Source organism: Asterias rubens, chromosome 12, assembly GCF_902459465.1.
Source record: "Asterias rubens chromosome 12, eAstRub1.3, whole genome shotgun sequence".
Classification (NCBI taxonomy): Eukaryota; Metazoa; Echinodermata; class Asteroidea; order Forcipulatida; family Asteriidae; genus Asterias; species Asterias rubens.
In genome coordinates this window covers 10,633,808-10,654,757 of record NC_047073.1, presented here as the reverse complement: position 1 = coordinate 10,654,757, position 20,950 = coordinate 10,633,808, and the positions used below count along the sequence as shown (strand labels likewise).

General features: G+C 37.8%; 2 protein-coding genes across 5 annotated transcripts in view; one reads left to right on the top strand and one right to left on the bottom strand.

Moving 5' to 3' along the window:
• The window catches only part of LOC117297929 (dual specificity protein phosphatase CDC14AB-like), a 32,823-nt gene extending 20,470 nt beyond the window's left edge, over nt 1-12,353 (top strand). The window contains exons 11-18 of one of the 4 annotated variants that reach the window (XM_033781114.1): nt 286-413; nt 1,440-1,487; nt 2,843-2,869; nt 4,523-4,543; nt 5,266-5,400; nt 7,007-7,100; nt 8,191-8,249; nt 10,981-12,353. In XM_033781114.1, coding sequence (XP_033637005.1) covers nt 286-413; nt 1,440-1,487; nt 2,843-2,869; nt 4,523-4,543; nt 5,266-5,400; nt 7,007-7,100; nt 8,191-8,249; nt 10,981-11,029 — 561 coding nt within the window. In that variant the 3' untranslated portion in view covers nt 11,030-12,353. The remainder of the gene's footprint in view (nt 1-285; nt 414-1,439; nt 1,488-2,842; nt 2,870-4,522; nt 4,544-5,265; nt 5,401-7,006; nt 7,101-8,190; nt 8,250-10,980) is intronic. The other 3 variants (XM_033781116.1, XM_033781115.1, XM_033781117.1) reach the window with 3 other exon arrangements.
• A 4,711-nt stretch (nt 12,354-17,064) lies between these two features.
• LOC117297928 (NADH dehydrogenase [ubiquinone] 1 alpha subcomplex assembly factor 2-like) lies at nt 17,065-20,838 on the bottom strand. Its single transcript, XM_033781113.1, has 5 exons — nt 20,636-20,838; nt 19,568-19,654; nt 18,941-19,056; nt 18,534-18,594; nt 17,065-17,508 (listed from the first exon to the last, which is right to left on the bottom strand). Exons 1-5 carry the CDS (start codon nt 20,751-20,753, stop codon nt 17,393-17,395), a joined length of 498 nt encoding a protein of 165 aa, XP_033637004.1. The 5' UTR covers nt 20,754-20,838; the 3' UTR covers nt 17,065-17,392.
• Nucleotides 20,839-20,950: the final 112 nt, after the last annotated feature.

Here is a 20,950-nt window from a genome sequence, read left to right as displayed (position 1 = left end):
CATCAGGGATAAAGAATATTAATTTTGGTTTTTACCCATAAACACCTTGTGTTAGCACTGCGTACTCAGTACTTACCCAAGTTCTTTGAAAAGGTCGTGGGTTCGAATCCAACTCATGTTATATGCCTTTACTTTTTTCACAGAACTCTGGTAAGCACTGAGTAGACGGTGCTAACAAACATTGGTGTATTTGGGTAAAACCCAAAATGAATAGCATAAGTGTTATTTAAAAAAAAAATTACTGACGATTATTATTGACCATTAAATGATTTCTTGTATTTCTAGGAGCGAAATGATGAGAGTTACTCCCTGCGATCCAAGACGCACACCTCCGGTGCGCTGACACAAGGAGACAAACTGCGACAGCTGAAAGTGTCCAGAAAAGTCCGGTCGGCTACAACAGGAGCGTTGAAGTATGTTGGGATTCCATTGAGGGCGTGCGGGTTGGATCCAGGGTATGATTGGACAGGGTGTTTTAAACATTAAACAAAAAAACCTGTAAGGGGCTTTTTTCCTCATGATCGAAGCGGACTGGTGGCTGTACGTTAATTTGTTAACTCACTCGAGTAATATGCCTGTGATATTTTTTCACAGGACTCGGGAAAAGTACTGAGTATTTACAGTGCTAACACAAATCGGTGTATGGGTGTATGGTGTATCTATTACATGTATATCGTTGCGGTACCCGCTGCCAAAACATAGGATTCAAACTGCCTCTAGCTACCGGGCAATCTCAGTAGTCTAGTTGGTAAGACACTGCTCTAGAATTGAAAGGGTCGTGGGTTCTAATCCCACCTAGGTAATATGCCTGTGGTAGTTTTTCACAGGACTCGGGAAAGTACTGAGTATACAGTGCTGACACACATCGTTGTATGGGTAAAAAACAAAATTAATAAATTATAAACTCTTATGAAGTGGGTGAGAGTTACAGCTACAGGACCCAATTTTATGGCTCTGCTTACGGCTAGCAAAGATTCAGCATATTTCACTGGTTAGCAGGGATTTTTTCGCTTGTGCGCGTGCATACTCCATAGCACTAGGCATTCTTCGCTCACACAGCTAGTACAGAAATTCTAGGTTTGCACTGTAAGCGCAAAATTAAACGGTAAGCCGAGTCATGAAATTGGCCCTGCTTTGATCTGGATAACACCACTTCTTTGATGTTTAGACTAAATACAAGTTTTGAAGTATGAGTTTGTGAGCAACTACTTTCCATTGTAATTCCCCTCAGTTTTTTAGGGGGAAGGGGGGTGGCTTAAAGTCAGCGTCTTGTACTATCAATATTTTAAAACTCTTTTTGTTGTAATGCAAGGGAAAAATACAAAATTTAACTTTTCTTTAATTTAAGTAACTTGATTGGCAGATGTAAAATTTAAGATTTAGGCATTTTGTTCTTGCCAATGTGTGCTAAGTGTTGAAATCTGTTGTTTTTATTCCAGGATGGATGATGCTAAGATTCATACAAGATCGACAACCCAACCTCACAGGTAAGACGATGTTTCAAGATGATTGCCTCTTGATCCTTAAACCTAAACTAATTTTTGGGGGATCTAGTGATCCTGTCGATTCTGCCTTTTTGTTTTCAGGTTTATCGCTTTTACACTTTCAAATTTACATCTGATGTGAATGTATTTTGAAACTAAGGTGAATGTATTTTGAAACTAAGGTGAAAGTAGTTGTAGGCATTAGTGAGATTGTGCAATATCTTTTAATTTTTCTAAGATAAATTTATGAAATCATTGATGGTGCAGGGCTCACTTTGGGGGAAAAACCCCAAGATGAAATGGCTTATAGCTCAAAATGTTTACTGGACCAGCCGTCGATTTCACCAAACTCTTCCTAACTTAGGATTAATCTTAGGACTTTGGATGAGTTAAAATCTGTATCTAAAGACCTTAGGACGCATTGAACCCATCCTAAGTTAGGACGGGTTACTCGTCCTAACTCGAGATAAGATTAATCCTAGCGTTTCGTGAAATCGGCTGCAGAACGTTTTTCACATGACCCGAACAAAAATGAGAAAACATTTCCTCATACATTTTAACACGCATTAAATTGTTTTTAATTGAACAAGCACTGAAAGCATGTAAGAGAAGAGTTTACTCATTTGTCTTTATGGGTGTTAAAGTAGACTTCATTACTCAAACATAATTTAAATGTATGTTATCAGATGTTGACATTGCAACATAATTTGTTTTCTGTACAAGATACTGTGAGGTATTATTATTCAGTTGACAAACTTAAAGACAGTGGACAATATTGGTAATTGTCAAAGATTAGTCTTCACAGTTGGTGTACCTCAACATATGCATATAATAACAAACCTGTGAAAATTTGAGCTCAATCGGTCGTCGAAGTTGTGAGATAATAATGATAGAAAAAACACCCTTGCCACACGAAGTTGTGTGCTTTCTGATGCTTGATTTCGAGACGTCAAATTCTAAATCTGAGGTCTCGAAATCAAATTCGTGGAAAATTACTTCGTTCTCGAAAACTATGTCACTTCAGAGGGAGCCTTTTCTCACAATGTTTTATACTATCAACCTCTCCCCATTACTCGTTACCAAATAAGGTTTTATGCTAATGATTATTTTGAGTAATTACCAAAAGTGTCCACTGCCTTTAAAACTACTGGCCTCGGGCCTGTAGTCCAGTGTAAAATTTGAGCCCAGGGGTGGTAGTAGAGCATTTTATAAATAAACATCCCTCTTGTTAGTTTTTACTGCCTTTTATTTTTTGAAGTCTAAAGTAAATAGCTGACTTGTATTAGCTATCCAGGAATGTAATGTCACATTGCAGGAACATGTTAATAAAACTTCTCCCACGTTTTCTGTTTCTTTAGCAATCAAGCTCTTCGTAATTTCTTGAGGTAATTTGGTATTTATTGAGCTGTGGAATTGTGGCTTGTTGTCTATTTCTTTTCAAATGCCGTATGAATGTCGAATGAATGTTACCTTAAACATGTTAAAAGGCACTGGACACGTCAGAGACCAGTATTCTTACTTGGTGTATCCCAACATATGCATAAATAACAAACCACAAACATTTGGACTCAATTGCTGGTCATCAAAGTTGCAAGAGAATAATGAAAGAAAAAACACCCTCGGTGCACAATTTTGTGTGCTTTCAGATGCCTACAAAAATATTAAAAGACTTCAAGCCTTCGAAAAATCAAAAAGCATCAGTTTTCAGGCCTGATACTTAACAAATCAACAGCCAACTGCCTCCATGCCCCTGGTCATTGCCTTGGTGCTCCTTGCAATTGAGATTGTCCTCATAGAGGCGCCCTTTACAAAGGAAGAGCTGCCTTGCCCTTGCAAGAACCAAGTATCAGACCTGTAGTCTGAGAAAATGTGGAATGAAAGAAGATTGTTTTTGATATCATTGTTTAGTTGGAATGGTTGGCCTGATTTCCTTTGTGCATGAATCTGTGTTTGTGTCGATTGCATGGGATTTTATTTAACACAAGGCTTGATTTTGTAGCGTGGCTTTGTTGTTTTTGTTGCATCCGTCGTCAGTTCTATTCACATGTAATTGCAGTGGCAGTTTGTATTGGGTGGTTGTTTTTTCTAATACCTGTGTTTAGGGCCAGCCTAGAACTGCTGGCAAATGTTTGACTTTTGGGTACATTTAATAATTTGGATTCAAGTCGTGGTGCCTTCCCTGATATGTCATGTCATAGAGCTGAGGACGTTCCAAGGAACATGAGTCAAAACATTGAGAGAAAAATCCCAACCAGCTCTTTCAAGAGTGATCAAAATGATCCTGAGAGATTGACTAAAATATTAAAGAATGTTAATATTTCAACCAAAAATTTGTGAAACAGCAAATTAAAAAAAATAGCAGCCCCCAAGTATTGTTCAACTGTTTTTAGAAGATTTTAACAAAAGCACATAAATTGAGCTAAGATTTTCAGACTTTTATCTGAATTTGTACCCTTTTGATGTCTGCCTGGTGACAAAATTTCCGTTATTTTGTCCACAAACATACTGAAGAAATCATGCTGTTTGCTCACCTACCACTGATGATACTGTTCGCTGAGGCCCCCTTGCAATCTATAACTGCAGGGGTTTTCAAAAGGTGGAAATGCCATCATTTCAACAAATGTTGGAGCCTAGATTCAGCCCTTTTTTTTTTTTTTTTAGCTATGACTCTTTTACTGGTTATATGTATCTTGGTTTAGTTTTTTTCCTTTGATAAAGGGCACTTCTGTTTGAAAGAAAAGCAACTCAAACCTCCATGTTTTCAGAGCGTTCTGCGGTGGGTAAGATGTACATGTATGTAAAAAAGGCCCATGCAAGAATACCAGGAAAGTTTTGAAGTGATACTCTGCTTGCTGCGTGTATTTCAATGTGTCTTGGACCTGTGCTGTTTGAATGCTGATTGCCACATCTGTGTGAAAACAAACTTTGAGTCTTGTGTGTCGGCATGATCTGTTCCTGATCGTTGTTTCCATGCACAGCTAATGTATTTCTTATTCCTTTACCCGGTCCATATCAACTCATGTGGATTCACGCTACAGGACAAAAGCAACGGGCAAAAAGTAAGATGTAGTTTGTTGTTTCGGCTGTCCATGCCAACCATTGCGGTTCATTTATCAACAGTAGAAAGGTCTACAAGAATATTTGGGAGGGTTGGTGGTAAAGCAGATTGGATTTGACACTATAAGGGCGCTTGATTATGTAATTGATTTGCATTGACTCGTAATTGACTCACAGCCGTAGCTGTTGAATTTACGAGGCAGAGAATCCAACAGACATAACCGCTCAACACCAACACAGCCTCATTGTCTTTATACACCAATCCGGGCGCGCAAGTGTTGAGCACCACGTGCCATTTGCTGCGGTGTCTTCAGTGCCTAGATTGGCACAAAAAAACACCGCTGTTGTTAATTTGTTCAATAGAGGGCACTACCAATTTTGTTTCATCGGATTGGTCTATAAAGACTTGATAGGCAGGAGAGCTAAGATTAGATGTTGGCTTGATGATATCTGAAAGATACAAAACCTTCCAATAAGTAATTCTTACACCAATAAATATGTTGTTATAATGCAAGGTTGGTCATCAAGTATTTTTAATTTTTTTTGTATAATCCAGAATACATGTAAGTTACTAAAATTGAGATTGTATTTTTTAAACAAACGGTTTAAATTTATTATGACGCATGTATGTTTATTACTCAAACCTACCTTTCATTTTGAAATAAACTGGATTGATTTTCAACTCCTTGTTTAACTGTTCTTTCTTTGTCGCCGTGCCATCCAGGATCACGTCTTCAACCTCAAGTCCAGTAGCAAGCTCCCCATTGAAGAGCACCAAGGTAGCATCAGCCGCTAGCCATAGTGCAGCACCAAGAAGAAGCACGAGACATTCCGCTGCTACCAGCTCACCCCTCAAAAGGTAAAATCAAACCCGATACCAGAATAAAGGTTTCGAGACTGGATAACTTTTTAGGTTAAAGTGCTGGCAAATAATGATCTTTTCGTTCAGATAGTCTTGACAAAGCATCAATGGGAGACTTTTGAGACGCTGGCGGCAGCAGACATACTGGTCCTTTTTAGCGACTCTGAGCGTATGCGCACATGCTTAGTATTGTGTGGGAAGGTCTGAGCCTGCGCACTACTGGTGCTAAACTGTTAAAAAGGACCGTCCAAAAGTCTCTCATGGATGGCTTTTGCCAAGCCTAAACCATTTTATGAAGTTACATGCCTAATGTAGAAAGATAGAATTTTGCTTCAAGTATGACTTGACAAAGACTGGATCAGAAATGCAGCTCTTATCCATTAAAGCCTCAATACTTCCTTCTCAAATCCTTCTCAAATTCTTGGTTCCTGCTTCTTCACGGTGCTTTTTTCGCAATTTTAAAAACCCAACACAAATCCTGTGTGTGTTTGCTTGCTTTGAGGTGAAGGTGATTTGGGCTTTGGTTGCACAATTTATCCCCACAAGGTTTCCGACTTGAAGATGTTGACTTCAATCTCCTTTTGATCTGAGCTTAAAAGAGAAAAGGAAACTGTGGGTTCCTTTTCTTGAGTTTGTACATGTAATGCTACAACTATGACTGTAGATAAGGGTGTCGCTAAGGACCTCTTATACTTCAAAGCATAATGAGGTGATGATCCAGTCGTAGCAGTAGCCACCAATTTCGGATACCGCCTTAGTGTCGGTATGCGAGTCAAGAGACTAGACTGCCCGAGAAGATCCAAGATGGTTTATTCAAACGTCTGGTAACTTAATAATTTCCTTCCACAGTTTCTTCTATTTCAAACATGTCAAATGATCCCGCCAAGACTTGATCGGTACGTGTCATTAGTTATATGGAATGGATTTCCCTCTCTAACTTGAGCATGAGCATTGACTGCATTTTGAGATTGACTAAAACATGTTGAGCTTTGTTGACTTTGTAACAATCTTGACATACTGTTCAAAGACGATGATGTGTAGATGTGCCAGGTTAATTTTTTACTGGCGATCCAATTTCATAATTGTACTGCTTTTGTCTGTTGGGGGTGTTTACCTTTTGAAACACAGGCTTGGGGTAGGGCTGCCCTAATGTTGTAGGGGTATCTCCCCTGCTCACTTGTTACTTACCAGTCCGTGTTATACACTAAATGGTAAATGGTCTTCATGTTTTGTGCTTTCTGTAAGGGAGGGTGGGTGGCTGAGTTGGGGGGGGGGGGGGGGGGGGGCGGCGCTGGAGTGGGTATATGATATGGTACGGTAGTGTTAGAGTAAGGTTTTAAGTCTAGGTTACAATCGAAAGTATGTTTTTCTACCGAAACAGTTTGATTATTTTCCAGGGGTTCTCAATATTTTATACTGTGTCTAATAGTGTCTTTGCAATTTGGAAAGCATGTTCTATTTTTTTTTTGCGAAATCGACTCCATCTGATGTCTCACTTTCATGAGATGGAAGGAGACTCTTTAACACAAGACCCCTAACTGCATGTTAACCTTATAACACAGGTCTAGTTTCCTTCTTTCTCCTCCCCACTTCCACCGTATAGCACGACTAGGATTAACAAAGAGTATAGCACAGGGCATAACACGGGTGACTACTCGTTGCCAACTTCACTGAAATACCACCCACGAACTACACCAGTAAGTGTGACCCTATGACCTTGTGACCCTGTGACCTTGTGATCCCCATGATGTAGTGACCTTTTGTTGTTGTGTCGTTACTAAGGTTTGGTTGTTATTTGTTTGTGGTTCCAAAATTTTCTAGTTTTTAAATTAGTCGCTAACCAATAAAATGTTATAAAAACAAGTTTTTCGTAAACTGAGGTAAAAACAAACATTTTGTGTGTTTTTTGTGAAAATTAAAATGAATGTCATTTAACTTATTCGCTTTGATCAGTTCAGTGTTATTTTTTATTTAATAATTCCATTAGTTCATGATGTTGAATTAACACATTAGACTTTGAACAAGTTCCCATTTGTTGAGTTTCTTGCTTGGTTTTTTTCTTATAAATGTTTTGTTTGGATCAAAGTTGATTTAAAATCCTATTAAAAGCTGGAATTATATTGCGTCAACCTACTTGGAACAAGTACACTTGTCGTTGACTTCCAATTTCAACCTTTGAGGGCGGAAAATTAGTTGATATTTTGTTCCTTAGTTCCTTAAAGCCAACAAACTATTGTTTGATTCTCAAAGAGTAAGGCCCAATTTCATGAAGTTGTTAACCAGAAAATGGTGTCTAGCAAATTGAACTGATGAGCAAAAATGTTTTAACCTGTTTCTGTTAAGCAAGATTTTTCTGTGCTAAGGAGTTAGGAGTTTTGTTTTCAGCTTTTATTGACTTCGCCCCTCATGCGATTCTAAAATATGCATACAAAGAAATTATCATGCCAAGCAAATTTTCACAAAGTGTACGGCCCAATTTTGATGAGTAACTATTGAGCACCAAACAACTTTGCTTCCGAATAAGATGACCAGCCTAAAATAACATATCACATGTACTATTTGTGAATAGTGTCCTGCTTATATTTGCTAAGCAGAAAACCACATAATTGTAAGCACTATTGTCTGCTTAGTCAGCTCTATGAAATCGGGCCCATGTGTGTATATTTGTTTAAATAGTATAAAGAGTCTGCATGCTGTGCTTTAGTTTCCTTTAATAGCGTATTTACCTTCCCCTCCCCCACCTACCCCCTTCCCACCTCCCTCTTTCCTCTGGTCTCGGCCATGCAGATGATTCAACAGTTGTATGCAGAACATGATAAAATGTACAGGTTCGATGACAGTAGGCGGTGAGTCAGTGTGCACACAACATGACTAGACAGTTAGGGGCAAAACTCTCATGTGGTTTTATTTATTTTAGTTTTGTTTCTTCTCCCTCACACTTGTGTGTGGCTGCTCAAACTTTTCCTCATCATTTTGAAGCATCCTCGCGTGGCTAGTAATCCGTTCCTCTTGCAGCTTGACTTGAGTGGGCCATCTGCTTTTTCCTGCGACACGAAACCCTGCACTCACAGCTAGCTGTTCACCTGATTTTATTGCAAGCACATGTCCCTTTATCGTGTGCACATGTCTCTCTGGCTCAATTTGCAGGCATGATATTCTTCATATTCAAATCTGATTTCATCGGAATAGACCCCCTTGCCTATGATGTGACAAGCCAGGACAGTGCCTTCACTGTGGTCCTGAGGTCAAAGGAAGACTTGTTGTTAGTAATTCGCGGCATGCGCATGATTTCTAGTATTTGACCTCGCCACAGCATCCAATGCAATGGGTTTCACATCAGTTAGATAATATTATTAGATAGTCTGAAAAGTCCCCCAAAAACTTCTTGTTGCGGTTCAACTGGCGTAATCAAAATCTTGCGTTGTTTTGGGTGAGGTTTGCATAGAATTTGACTCCCAAAATGGCAGACTGTGGACAAACAGTTTCTCCGTCAAGTCAGTGCTGCTTTTAACCATAAAAATCAGCAAAGCGCAAAACAATTTTGCTTAGCAGAAAGAGGTTGTCAGCCAAGATACCATATTATGTATGCAGTCTGTGACTGGTTCCCTGCTTATTTGTCCTTATCAAACATATGTTAAGCAGCATTTTGTGCTTCAGCAGCTCTATGAAACTGCACCCGGATGCATATCATGCCTGCATTTGCAACATGCAGTTTTCAGACTTTGCCTCCAACCAATCTATACTACTAGGGTTTGCGAGTGTTGCCTGAAACTCAATCCTCACAGCATGCAATAATTTCATTTTACACTCTGCACCTTATTGTTTGGATGAAACCATCTAGGAGAAGATAAAGGGGTGGGGCATTGGGACTGAGAGGAGTGAGGGGGAACAATCACACTGCATGTAAAGCACCCAAGAAATAAATTCATCATAGTTCTCAATCACTGCAAGACCAGCATATGTATTGCACCTGATGTACATTGTATTTGTCATTAAGATTATCTATTTATGTGTTTGATACTAACTAGTCTAGTCTTGTTTCAAGGTTGTTTTCTCTGCATTTTTCTACTGCCATACTGATACTAACTTGGCAGTCTGAAAAGGTCAGACATGAACGAAGACTAGCTACTAACCAGTTTTTCTAACCTTGGCTATTTTTTGTCACAAAGCCGTTTGCACTCTGCACATGATTATGCTTTTCCAAATACTCGACCATCCGCACTGTGCACTAACAGTTGAGGGCTCATTTTACACAGGTCTCCAGTAGCACCAGACGCTTTTCGTTTTTCCAGCTAACAGGGAAGATGTGGTCACTGAGCCTTTTAATTTGTTTAGGACTGGTGCTTTCCTTCTCAGTAGAGGGCAGCATTGTACACAGAGTGGATCCAGTAGTTGTAGAAAATTCTAACTTTGCTTTCTTCTCATAAACCATCAGGCTTGTGTGTGCTAATCCTGTTTTTTAATCTTTTACTTTTTATCTTGCATTGCTTCTTATCTGTAATGAAAAAAGCTACCTTTTTACGATATCTGCAGTTTTCAATGATTGTATGTTTTCTCCTTGGAATGAATCTTACGAGCTTTTCTTATGAACTACAGGCATGCAAATTTAGCTGATCTCATTTTTGGTTTCACAGTGTGCCATAAAAATCTGGGGGAAAAATGTGAAGTTTTTCCCTTTAAAATTTGGATAAATACTGCAGCTGCATGACTCACTATTCAGGGATGAGATTCTTCTGCCTTTTGGCGGAATTCCGACTTTCCAACTTTGAAAATCTGTCCTTTTGTGTTCAATTCAGAATTAAAAATTGACTTTTGAAGCATGCGTGTGTTATTCACCTCCTGCTATGAACAATATTCAGGTCTTTTTAATTTTTTTTCAGAATCTCATTCCTGTACTATAGACCTTATGCACATGATGTCACTTGAACAGAGAACCCTTGCGGAGAGGTCAAAAATGAAGTTGCTCAGTGCCCCATCTCAGTGCCCCATCCTAAGCACCATGTGTACTTAACTGCATTTTTCCATTGTTTTATCATCGATTTTCCTTTAAAGTAGAAGCAGGATGAAGTCAATGCATAAGGTCTAATTGATCGTAGTGGAATAGTCGTAGCTTATTTTAATATCCCATAACGAGATTTTTTCCCACAAGTAGGCTGAGGCCATATAACTTTTCAAAGTGCTGCAGGGTAACGGGCGACTAAGTGTTTGAAACCTTAACATGGAAGATATCGAGCAATACTTTCAATAATGTTTTTCTAACAACAATGATCTACTAAAAATGTTGGTTCTTTTTGCAGAAAAATCCCCCCCAGAAAAGCAGTTATTTTTGTTGAGATCTTATGCTACCACTGTCTTTGTAATGCTCCTTTTGATAGTAGATTTTCATGGTACAAACAATACGAAAAGGGAAATTGTTACTTTTCCCTCTTACCCTCTTTTTGGATTCATTGATGTAACTGGGAGAAAAGAAAGCTGCAGAAAGAAGCAATGGTGTTCCTTCCCTTTTAAAAGATTGGTTGTTTAATGTGTGAGACAATCAACCATTCAACTATATGTTGATTCTTATTGTTATTGCAGCCGTACCGGTCAACGTATGCATTCTACTAGGTCATCTTTACCCCACTAGCACCTACTCAACTGACGTCAACTGACCTCTGAAGACTCCCATGACATTCATCCAAAGTAACATCCCACAGCAGATCTAGAGTGAGACAAGTTGGTGTCAAAGCAGCAAGTTGGTTGATGAGAGTGACGAAGGTTGATGATTTGAAATAGGATGCCAAGGAGTATTTAGTAAGGTCATATGGTCGAAGGTCATACCTTGAAGGTCCCCTCTAGGGTCATCCCTGTAAGGTCGTCCCTGTTGGGTAATTCCTTATAGGGTCATACTCTGTAGGGCCATACCTTGTAGGGTCGTCCCTGTTGGGTCATCCCTGTAAGATCATTGACTGAAGGGTCATACCCTGTAGGGTAACAAACTCTAAGGTTAATGCTGTTTTGGGTCATCCCTGTAGGGTCATACCCTGTAGGGTCATACCCTCAAAAGTCAGTAAGCAACAATGTGGATTTGACAGACGACTTTATCAATGTACACTCTTGTTTTGACAAGTCTTTGATAAGTAAACATGACCTTTTGATATGACCTCTCTAGCTGAATGACCTCATTTCAATGCAGTGGGATGATATGACATGGAAAGTCAGTGAGGAGTCTGGTAAAGAAAAACCTTTGCCGACATAATCTCAGGATGATTTAGGGAAGACTTGAGGCTCATCAACAAACCACACATAAATAATAAAAAAGTGATTCTGAAATCTTAACGCAGTAGACAAGTTTGCACATTGTATTCAAGTCAGACCAAATGAATTAATGGCATCTTTTTTTAAAAATAGGTTGGAAACAGACGGCGAGTTAAGGATCTGTTTTTATTTTACAAATAATTAGAGTTTGATGTTTGATAAAACAATAATAAAATAAATTAGTATTTGATGTCTTATTTTAATCTTTTTTTAAAAGTGGGATTAACTGCAAGCAGGATAGTTGATTTTGTCAATTTGAATTTTTGAAGTCCATAAAATAGCTTTAGTTTAAAACTGTCAATTTTAACATGACAACATTTAACCATGTGATAAACATATATAAGCTTCTTTGAAAACTAAAGCTGTATTTTTTCAAATAGTGTGTCACATAGTTGTAGATATTGGACTCTTTTTTGGAGAAACTTTTTCTATGTTTCTTTTTGTTTAATAGCACAAGTGACAAAGTCTTTACTTTATTAAAAAAAAACAATAATAACTTTGATATTCAATCACTGTACTTTTCTATTTTTATGAATGCATTTATCCCTTGATAATGAAGATTGAATATTTTCTTAGCAATATATTTACTGGTATGAAAGCTCGGTTAGATAACAGTTTGTTTTGTTGTTTTTTAGTTGTTGTTTTTTTGTGGGGGGGGGGGGGGGGGCTTTTGTTGATTTAACCCGTGAGTTTTTATTTTAAATTGATGATTATAAGTCAGGAATGTACATGTACCAGTACTTTGTATCTTGCACCAGATTTATTTTTTGAAATTGTACAGATTGGCTAAAGAGTTTTATGAAGTGGATATCACTGTCCATGTGCGTGTGTGTGTGTGGTGTAGATAGGAGTACAAAAATAGGATACATACGATGACAAGCCAAAGAAGTTCCCATTATCTGTTGTTACAGAATTATTACAGAGATTTGGAAGGTACAGCAGATAGTTTTGAATGACACTCAGTGAAACATTCTTGTGAAGATCGCGAGGTGTCGGATTTTACTATTGCCTCTGCTTCACATAATATGAGAGTTAAATTGTGACAGGTCTTCAGCAGTAAACCCTTGCATAATAATCTCATAACCGAATACAGCGCCATCACTGGGGTCAATGAAGAGCTGTTAGTGGCTTAGAGGTGTGCATGGCCAAGACACAGGTGCACGTTTCCTTTATGTGACCTTTGCAACGGCAGCCAATGCAAGGATTGCCTAAGAGTCAAAGTTGAACCGATAACTCACAACTTTCAAAAGGTATAAATGTTAGTGATACTTTTGCCTTGCAGTGTATTGGATAACATTTTGAAAGCTCTTGCTAAAATGTAGAACTCCAATCGGATTTGTTCTTAAAAGAACAAAAGTACATCACAATGTGAATAAGACACCTTAAATTTCTGGGTACAAAACAAAAATTACCATTCTGTTGCAACAGGAATGGGAACCTCTTTTGGACATCAGTATACTGTCTGATTCTGCCAATTGTAGTATTAACTATCACATTCTTCCAATTCTTAAATCTTGGTCATAAACCAAGATAGAAATCTGTACAAAACAAAAATACTTTTAAGAAAAGGTGTGCACATAGTTTGTTGAAGAGCAGCCTTTCTATTAGGATTGTACAAACACTTGAGAGTGTCAGTCTATTTTTGTAGAATAAAAAAAGGAAGAATATCTAGGTGTATATTTCATTGTATAAATCTAGATTGTATTTTAGAATGGAAGAAGTTTCTCTCGGCACCCGTTTGCGGAAGAACACCGATTATTTAATGGCACTTCATTTGTACAACCCAAGACTATGCATTAACAATTTAAGGCTCTGAAATCAGTCAGAATTCAAGTGTTTTTTTTTAAACTAGGTGGCAGAAAAACATACCAGGTAAATTGTTCATGTAGTTAATAGCAAAATAAAAAAGACCTTATCGCAAATACTCTGGTCTAGCTAGAAATGAAGTTTGATCGCTAGCTAGATCAGCATGCACTTCATTCCTCAGTTAGTGCTTGCGCAATGGGTATTTGCGAAAAGGTCTATTGGCATATTCCCGAGGACAATACATTAACCACCTGGTTAGTCTGCTGCCCTCTATAGACCACAAAGTCTCCCATTGACTTTAAGATCTGGAATCCTCTGATCTTGCAAAGGGCTTGTGAGGAAATCTACCTTTAATGTGTAGATACAAAATATTGATCATTAAAGATTGAAACAAAATTGGTGTGTTTTCTTTAGTTGAACTGGATGGAGTGTCATTTCTTTACCAGAAAAAAGTTATTGGCATGAAATTCATTTAGTTGGTTATGCATGGCATTGAATTACTAAAAAAGATGCGTTGAACAAAAAAACCAAGATAGGGAGTATTGTTTGTATTGACTTAGAAACTAATTTCCTACAAGTTGTTTGTTTTTGTCAATGCTTAATGATTTTTTTTTTAGTCTATAAAATATTTATCACTACAAATAATTCAGGGCGGATTAAAAACCTAGGATTTTTTTAATTAAACATTCCGCTCGTTTTAATGTAGGATCTGCATCAATGTAAATACTGTTTATTGAAATTTATTTCATCCTTTATGTTTTAAGCTTATGTGCCCTTACAATGAATTTAGTGATAATTTAGCAGTCCAGTAGGATGTCATAAAGGTGTTATACAGAATTGGTAAGGATAAAAACACCATTGATTAATTTTAGTCTGAAACTATGGTGACTGTGAAGTTCATATTAAAGCCATTTCTTGTGTGAAATATTTCCCTCTGAAATGAAGTCATATTCAAGAAGACTGTAAAACTAAAGTGCAAAAGAACACAACAGCTGATTTTGGTCGTTACAACTGAAATTAAGGACATGCTGAAAATTGTGTTTTCACTGTTTATTATATTCCGACGCGCACATCAGATTCAGCCAAGATATTCACAGGTTTGTTTTGGGTGTACCATAGAGTTATATATAAGAACTAGAGGGCGCACAAACACGACGGGACCGCAACGAGACGTGCGTGCCATTATGTACGCGTGTTGAATACGAAGTACATGTTGGAGTTTGTGTTTATTGAACGCTGACGCGATGCTGTTTTGTCAACTTACAAACTGGCCGCACAAACACGCTAAGCAATGCCTGTTTGTTCAACTTAGCATGCCGGGCGCGTATATAGGCCAGTGCGCCCTCTATTTCTTAAATAACTCTATGGGGTGTACATGGTTGATCACACAAAACACGAACACTGTCAGTGACCATTTTGTCAGCTCTACTAATCCTGTATAATGCTTTGAAGAAAATACATAAAGACCAAGTTTGTGGGATGATTTCTATCAATGCATTGCTAGATGCTTTATTATTTAGACACGCTTTGGATGTATTCAGTTTTTCATAAAGTAAAACAAAAAATGAAATGGCTATTGATTTATTTAGATCTTTTGATTGGATGCACTGTTCATTGTCAGCTTAAAAGGTGGAGTAAACGTTCTTTTTATTAAAAAAAAATATCTTTGAGTGGAAAGAACATTACATTTAAAGTTTTTTTGTGAAAGTATATCACCTCAAACAAAAGAAGTAGTTGATTTTATTTCTTCCAATGTCACATAGTCGTTTTGCAGTAAAAAAAAAAAAAACTAAAATAATTGGCAAATTTATTTCTCGCCATCAGTAATACGAAAGGGAAAACTGTTTTCAATAATGATACAAAGAGGATTTAGTTAGTAAATTAAAGGCATAAATATATGGTATTTTAAACAGAACTTTAATATCTTGGATTGCATTAGATAAAAAAATATAAGTAAAAAAGGTAAAAATTAGCAACCTTGAATTTTCTATGTGCCAAGTATTTTGTATGTTGGTTTGTTCTGGTGTGCGAACACACTGCTTTTAAATTTGGTATGACCCATAACTAAGGCAGTATTTCTACAAAACTAAACTAAAGACATCAAACAGCACACTGTATTTTTGTGATTACAGAATAAAACTTTTTCAGATCAGTAAAAAACATGTCAGACATCTCTTTATTTTTAAGAAGCTTTTAAAGGAACACGTTGCCTTGGATCGGTCGAGTTGGTCTTTGAAAAGCGTTCGTAACCGTCGACAAACACTGCAGCCATTTATGGGAGTCACATGTTTGACTTCCATAAATGGCCGACCGTGTTATTTCGCAAAGTAAAAGGAAAACCACGCAATTTCAAGTCAAATGTGTGTGGATCATTGTATTCTACTTTTAAAACATCTTTCTAACCATACGCATTGTTTAACAAACGCCATAAATGCTTTTCAAAGACCAACTCGACCGATCCAAGGCAATGTGTTCCTATAATTTTCACTGCATGTTTTGACTCGACCTATCCAGACGTCTCCATTCGAACTTCTACTTCTATACCACAGTCAGTAAACTTGTGACTTTTTCCAAACCTGGCCTTGCTCCATCATCAATTTTGAAGCAGTGTAAACTTTTGCCCAGTATGTCCAACATCAAACAGCCAGGGCCCAGAGTTGGAGCCTAAGCTAAGATTTTAAAAAAGCCCCTGATATCTGTCTCAGTTGTCGTCATTTGATCACTGACATTTAGTTCAATACTCAAGGCGCTGAGTATATACAAACTTTCAGAAAGATAGGTTATTGCAGTGATGAATTCTGAGACCCAACTATTTACCTCATAAGGGTTCACAAGGTGTTACGGTGCATACAGCAGCCACAACCAGGAACCCTGGGGTGGACCCCTTCTCTTTTCTATAAGTGCACTGGGTTCTTTTACATGCCTTACACAACACATGGGACCAACGGCTTTAAGTCCCATCCGAAGGACGAAGCAATCGATAAGTGTCTTGCTTAAGGACACAAGTGTCACAGCTGGGGATTCGAACCCACACTCTGCTGATCAGAAACACCAGAGTTTGAATTCGGTGCTCTTAACCGCTCAGCCTCGACATTTCCAAGCAAAGCTGATAGTTGAAATTGTTTATAATTTAATGCAATGAGTACTTCCATCTTATAAACATGGGGGTAAGATCAAGAGGCGCAGGGCTAATGCTATCACAAATTCTGGTGAAGCAGTGGGGAAATTCAGGCACAGAAAGAAGGAAGGAATTGGACAAAGTAAAAAAGACTTAATTAAAGATCGGTTCTAGACAAATAGTCTTCAATTGAACTTTGACATTCATCATTTAATTTAGTCTAAATTCAATCCAGTAGTCTTCATTTGACCATTGACATGTTTTATAATTTGTCTGTACACAAAAATACAGTCTTAATATCTCATTCAGAAGTCTCCATTTGACCTTTGACATTCATTGCAATCTTTTAATGAGTGCGTTTGTTGAGCTTCCCTGGGTCGACCCCCGTCGTGTGGGTTTTTTTCTTTCCAGGACGGACGTGTGCAGATAATTCCCCACGTTCGTCCTGGGGAAAAAAAACCGCCACACACCGGGGTAGACCCAGGGCAGCTAAACGAACGCACCCAATGTAGTCTTGATTCAATCCAGTAGTCTTCATTTGACCTTTGACATCTTTTGCAATTTTGTTTGCAACATTCATTGCAATCTTTTAATGTAGTCTTGATTCAACCCAGTAGTCTTCGTATGACCTTTGACATGTTTTATAATTTATCTGTACAAAAAAGACCCAGTCTTAATATCTCATTCAGTTTCCATTTGACCGCTGACATCTATTGCAATTGTTTTGTACAATAAATACATAAATTTAATTATCTCGTTCAGTAGTCTTCATTTGACCTTTGATGATGATTGACCTGGTTGCCAAGCAGCTGGCTCATATTCGTTCCCGGTACTGACGGATTGACCAGATTCCGATGTCTCAAATACAGGCGCTGAGGCGTGACCTTTAAAAAAGATAAGACATAAGAAATAGTCAGTAAGAAACACACCCAGTCTGGCCATGTATACAACAGGATGAAAATATTATGATAATAATGAATTATTTAGATATGCAAACTTTGTGAACCAGCACTCATACAGTTTGTTAAAAGCCATAATACCCAAGAGTGAAGATGGCGGTTAGTGCAAGCAGCCGGCAGTCTCATCCAGCATATAAACATAAAATATGTTCAGTGATAAGTGATGTCTGAAACTTTGCATGGTGTGGAAAATAAGATAAGAGAGTTAACTATAAATAGTAAACTTGCGAGTACAAATATGTATAAAATCTCTTTTGGAGGAGTGTTGGCTATAAAAGTGCTGGCGTGGTCTTGACGCTTCTGAAGGCGAGCAGGGTATTTGTACGAAACGTTGAGATCACCCTTATTCTTTTCAGAGCCAACACAGCATTCCTCCAAAAGAGTATTTACACATGGTTGTACCATGGAAGTAGGCCTACCTCCATGGTTGTAGCTAACTGAAAGTTTACTATTTATTTATAGTTAAAGACACTGGACCATATTGGTAATTGTCAAAGACCAGTCTTCTAAGAATTCTTGGTGTATCTCAACATATGCATAAAATATCAAACCTGTGAAAATTTGAGCTCAATTTGTCATTGAAGTTGCGAGATAATGGTGAAAGAAAAAAACACCCTTGTCACATGAAGTTGTGTGGTTTGAGATGCTTGATTTCGAGACCTCAAATTCTAAATCTGAGGTCTCGAAATCAAATTCGTGAAAAATTATTTCTTTCTCGAAAACTGCGTTACTTCAGAGGGAGCAGTTTCTCACAATGTTTTATACTATCAACAGCTCTCCAATACTCGTTAACAAGTAAGTTTTTATACTAAAAATGATTTTGAGTAATTACCAATATAGTGTACACTGCCTTTAAATCTTATCTTGTGTTCAGTGCTATTCATGAGAAAATAACACCATTGATTACCCATGTTTATTCAAACATAAGGACAACAGAAGGAAGCGTTTACCTATTTGCTTGGTCTGTGCTGGTTCGGCTACAAGCCCTTCCTTGTAATCCTGTAACTGTTTCTAAAGAAACGGAAGCAAAAATTTAAACACATTGTCAACAACAACATAACAAGGCATGAAACTCGGTCCTTGGGAAAAAAAGTAGTCACATTTCATTGAGTAAAAAGGCTGCCCTACACATGGTGTAGTTTTTTCAGGCTTCATCACAATTTTTCAGATTTCTCCAAGGGCAAATAAAATCAGAAATCAGACTGAAGTAGAAAAAATATCATGACTAAATTGACTCAAAGTATGAAAGCTGTAGACAAGTAACTTGCAAGAACTATTACTGTAACAAAACATCATGAATGCCCTGTGGCTTGGGGGATGCTTGGGGGTATGCTGCAGGTGTTTTTAGTTGTTGTACCTCTCGGTCTTTAGCCTCAAGTTCCTTGGCTCTTTTCTTGACAGTAACCGTCATCTGTTCTCGTCTCATGATCTCCTCATGTGATGGCGGATCATTGCGCTTTCCTCTTACCCATGCTGAAAGCGAACAAAACATCAATGATTAAAAGCTAATTTGTCAGACTGTTACTGTTTTTTTTCCATTGAAAGGAAATGCATCATAGGGCCTAAAAGGTTAGTTTTAAAATTTCAAGTAAAACATACCTCATGGTTCTGTCTTATTATTTTAGTTTACCATTCCAATGATGTGTTAGAACCGTGCAGACCAGGGCTTGAATATCTTGAAACCCCTATTAATTGGCTCCGTGCTATAAGATTGTTAATCACAATTTTATTATTGTAATACTCAAAAGGTTGTAAAGGGAAAAAGTTGGAAAAAATAAATCCAAATCCACAAGTAAGTGTTATTCTAAGAAGCTGAATATTTCTTTTCACCAACAACCACTTTTATTTGGAGACCATTTTTGATTAAACAACTCCATTTACCAGTGGGCTTCAAAATATGCAAAAGCTCGTAGGTATTTCAAGCCCTGGGTGCGATTATTTTAAACCAAGTGCTGACAAACTTTTACCCGATCTAAATACTGACCTTCCCATTCCATTGGAATCATCCCTTCCTCGTAGTCCGCATGTGAATACTTTGCCTCGCAGATCCTTCTTGCCTTCAATATCCTTTCTGTCAAACACAAACAATACTTCAGGTTAAAGGAACTATTGGTAATTGCTCAAAATTAATGTGGACATGTGTTGATAGTATAAAACATTGTAAGAAACGGCTCCCTCTGAAGTAAAGTCAATTCCGAGAAAGAAGAAGTTACTTCTCACTAAAATATTTGAATTTGATTTAGAGACCTCAGAATTCAAATTTAAGGTCTCAAATTCAAGCATCTGAAAGCACACAACTTTGTGTGACAAGGGTGTATTTTCTTCCGTTATCACTTCACTTCGACGACCAATTAAGTTCAAATTCTCACATGTCTATGACAATTACGAAGGTGTCGAGTGCCTTTAATGCAACGTCATCATCTCGCTATTACTAGCCTAGTAATAATTATTATATTAACTTATGAAATTACTCATTCAATTATGTATTCGCTTTCCTGTGTTTTTGCCCAGCCTGTTGGCATGTAAATAATTTATGATCTGCATTTGGGAGAATTGGGGGGGGGGGGGGGTTTGCGTGTTTTGGTAATTTACTTCATTCATTTGTCCTTTTTTAGAGCTATTGTTGGAAATTGTTTATTTTTTAGTAATTTACTAACTACCTAGGCCCTAATTAATATAAATTTAAACTTGGCTTAATTTATTATTTAAATTGCTGTTGTACCCAAGTTATTCTAATAAAACCCAATTCCAATTTGTACACTATCGTTACTCCTAGGACTATTTCGGTTTCGTCCGGCTATCGTCTCCCGTTACGGGAGACGGGATAGCCGGACGAAACCGAAATAGTTCTAGGAGTACACTATCGTTACACCCATCCCAGGGCCAGTATCCAACCCTGCACACGTCCATCTCATACTACCCCTACCCCATTATGCCCCCCCCCCCCCCAAACACAATAACTCGATTACGCAATCAAAACACTGTTGTTAACTTGTTTTTAGGTAGTTTTTAGGATCTCCATTCATTTACAAATTACAGTCGTTAGTCATACCCTTGGTTGTGATGGTTGATCTTTCAGGAATCTCGAAGTATTTGTTTCCAAGATGATCAGTACCAACAAGAATCTTGGAAGATCTCCCTAACCGAAAGATACCTCTGATAAAATTCATATTTAAGAGTCGATTAAATGATTAAATGCTTGTTCTGTTTACAGTTCCCACTTTTAAATGCGCAAAGCATAACCGGGAGCCTGACTAAAATCAAATTCGTATTGCGAAACAAGGTTTTGAAACCGTTACTAGACTGCTGACATTGGGGAATGAGGTCACATTTTGTCCCTCTTTCGAAAGTTTTGTTTTAATTATTC

Bases quoted from the DNA above. Each gene is read 5' to 3' on its own strand.
- LOC117297928 (XM_033781113.1), bottom strand. From the start codon at position 20,753: ATGAATTTTATCAGAGGTATCTTTCGGTTAGGGAGATCTTCCAAGATT. The intron at 19,057-19,567 runs GTCAGTATTTAG...GTTCGCTTTCAG, and splicing joins GATTCCAATGGAATGGGAAG to CATGGGTAAGAGGAAAGCGC. The intron at 18,595-18,940 runs GTACAACAACTA...CCGTTTCTTTAG, and splicing joins TTGAGGCTAAAGACCGAGAG to AAACAGTTACAGGATTACAA.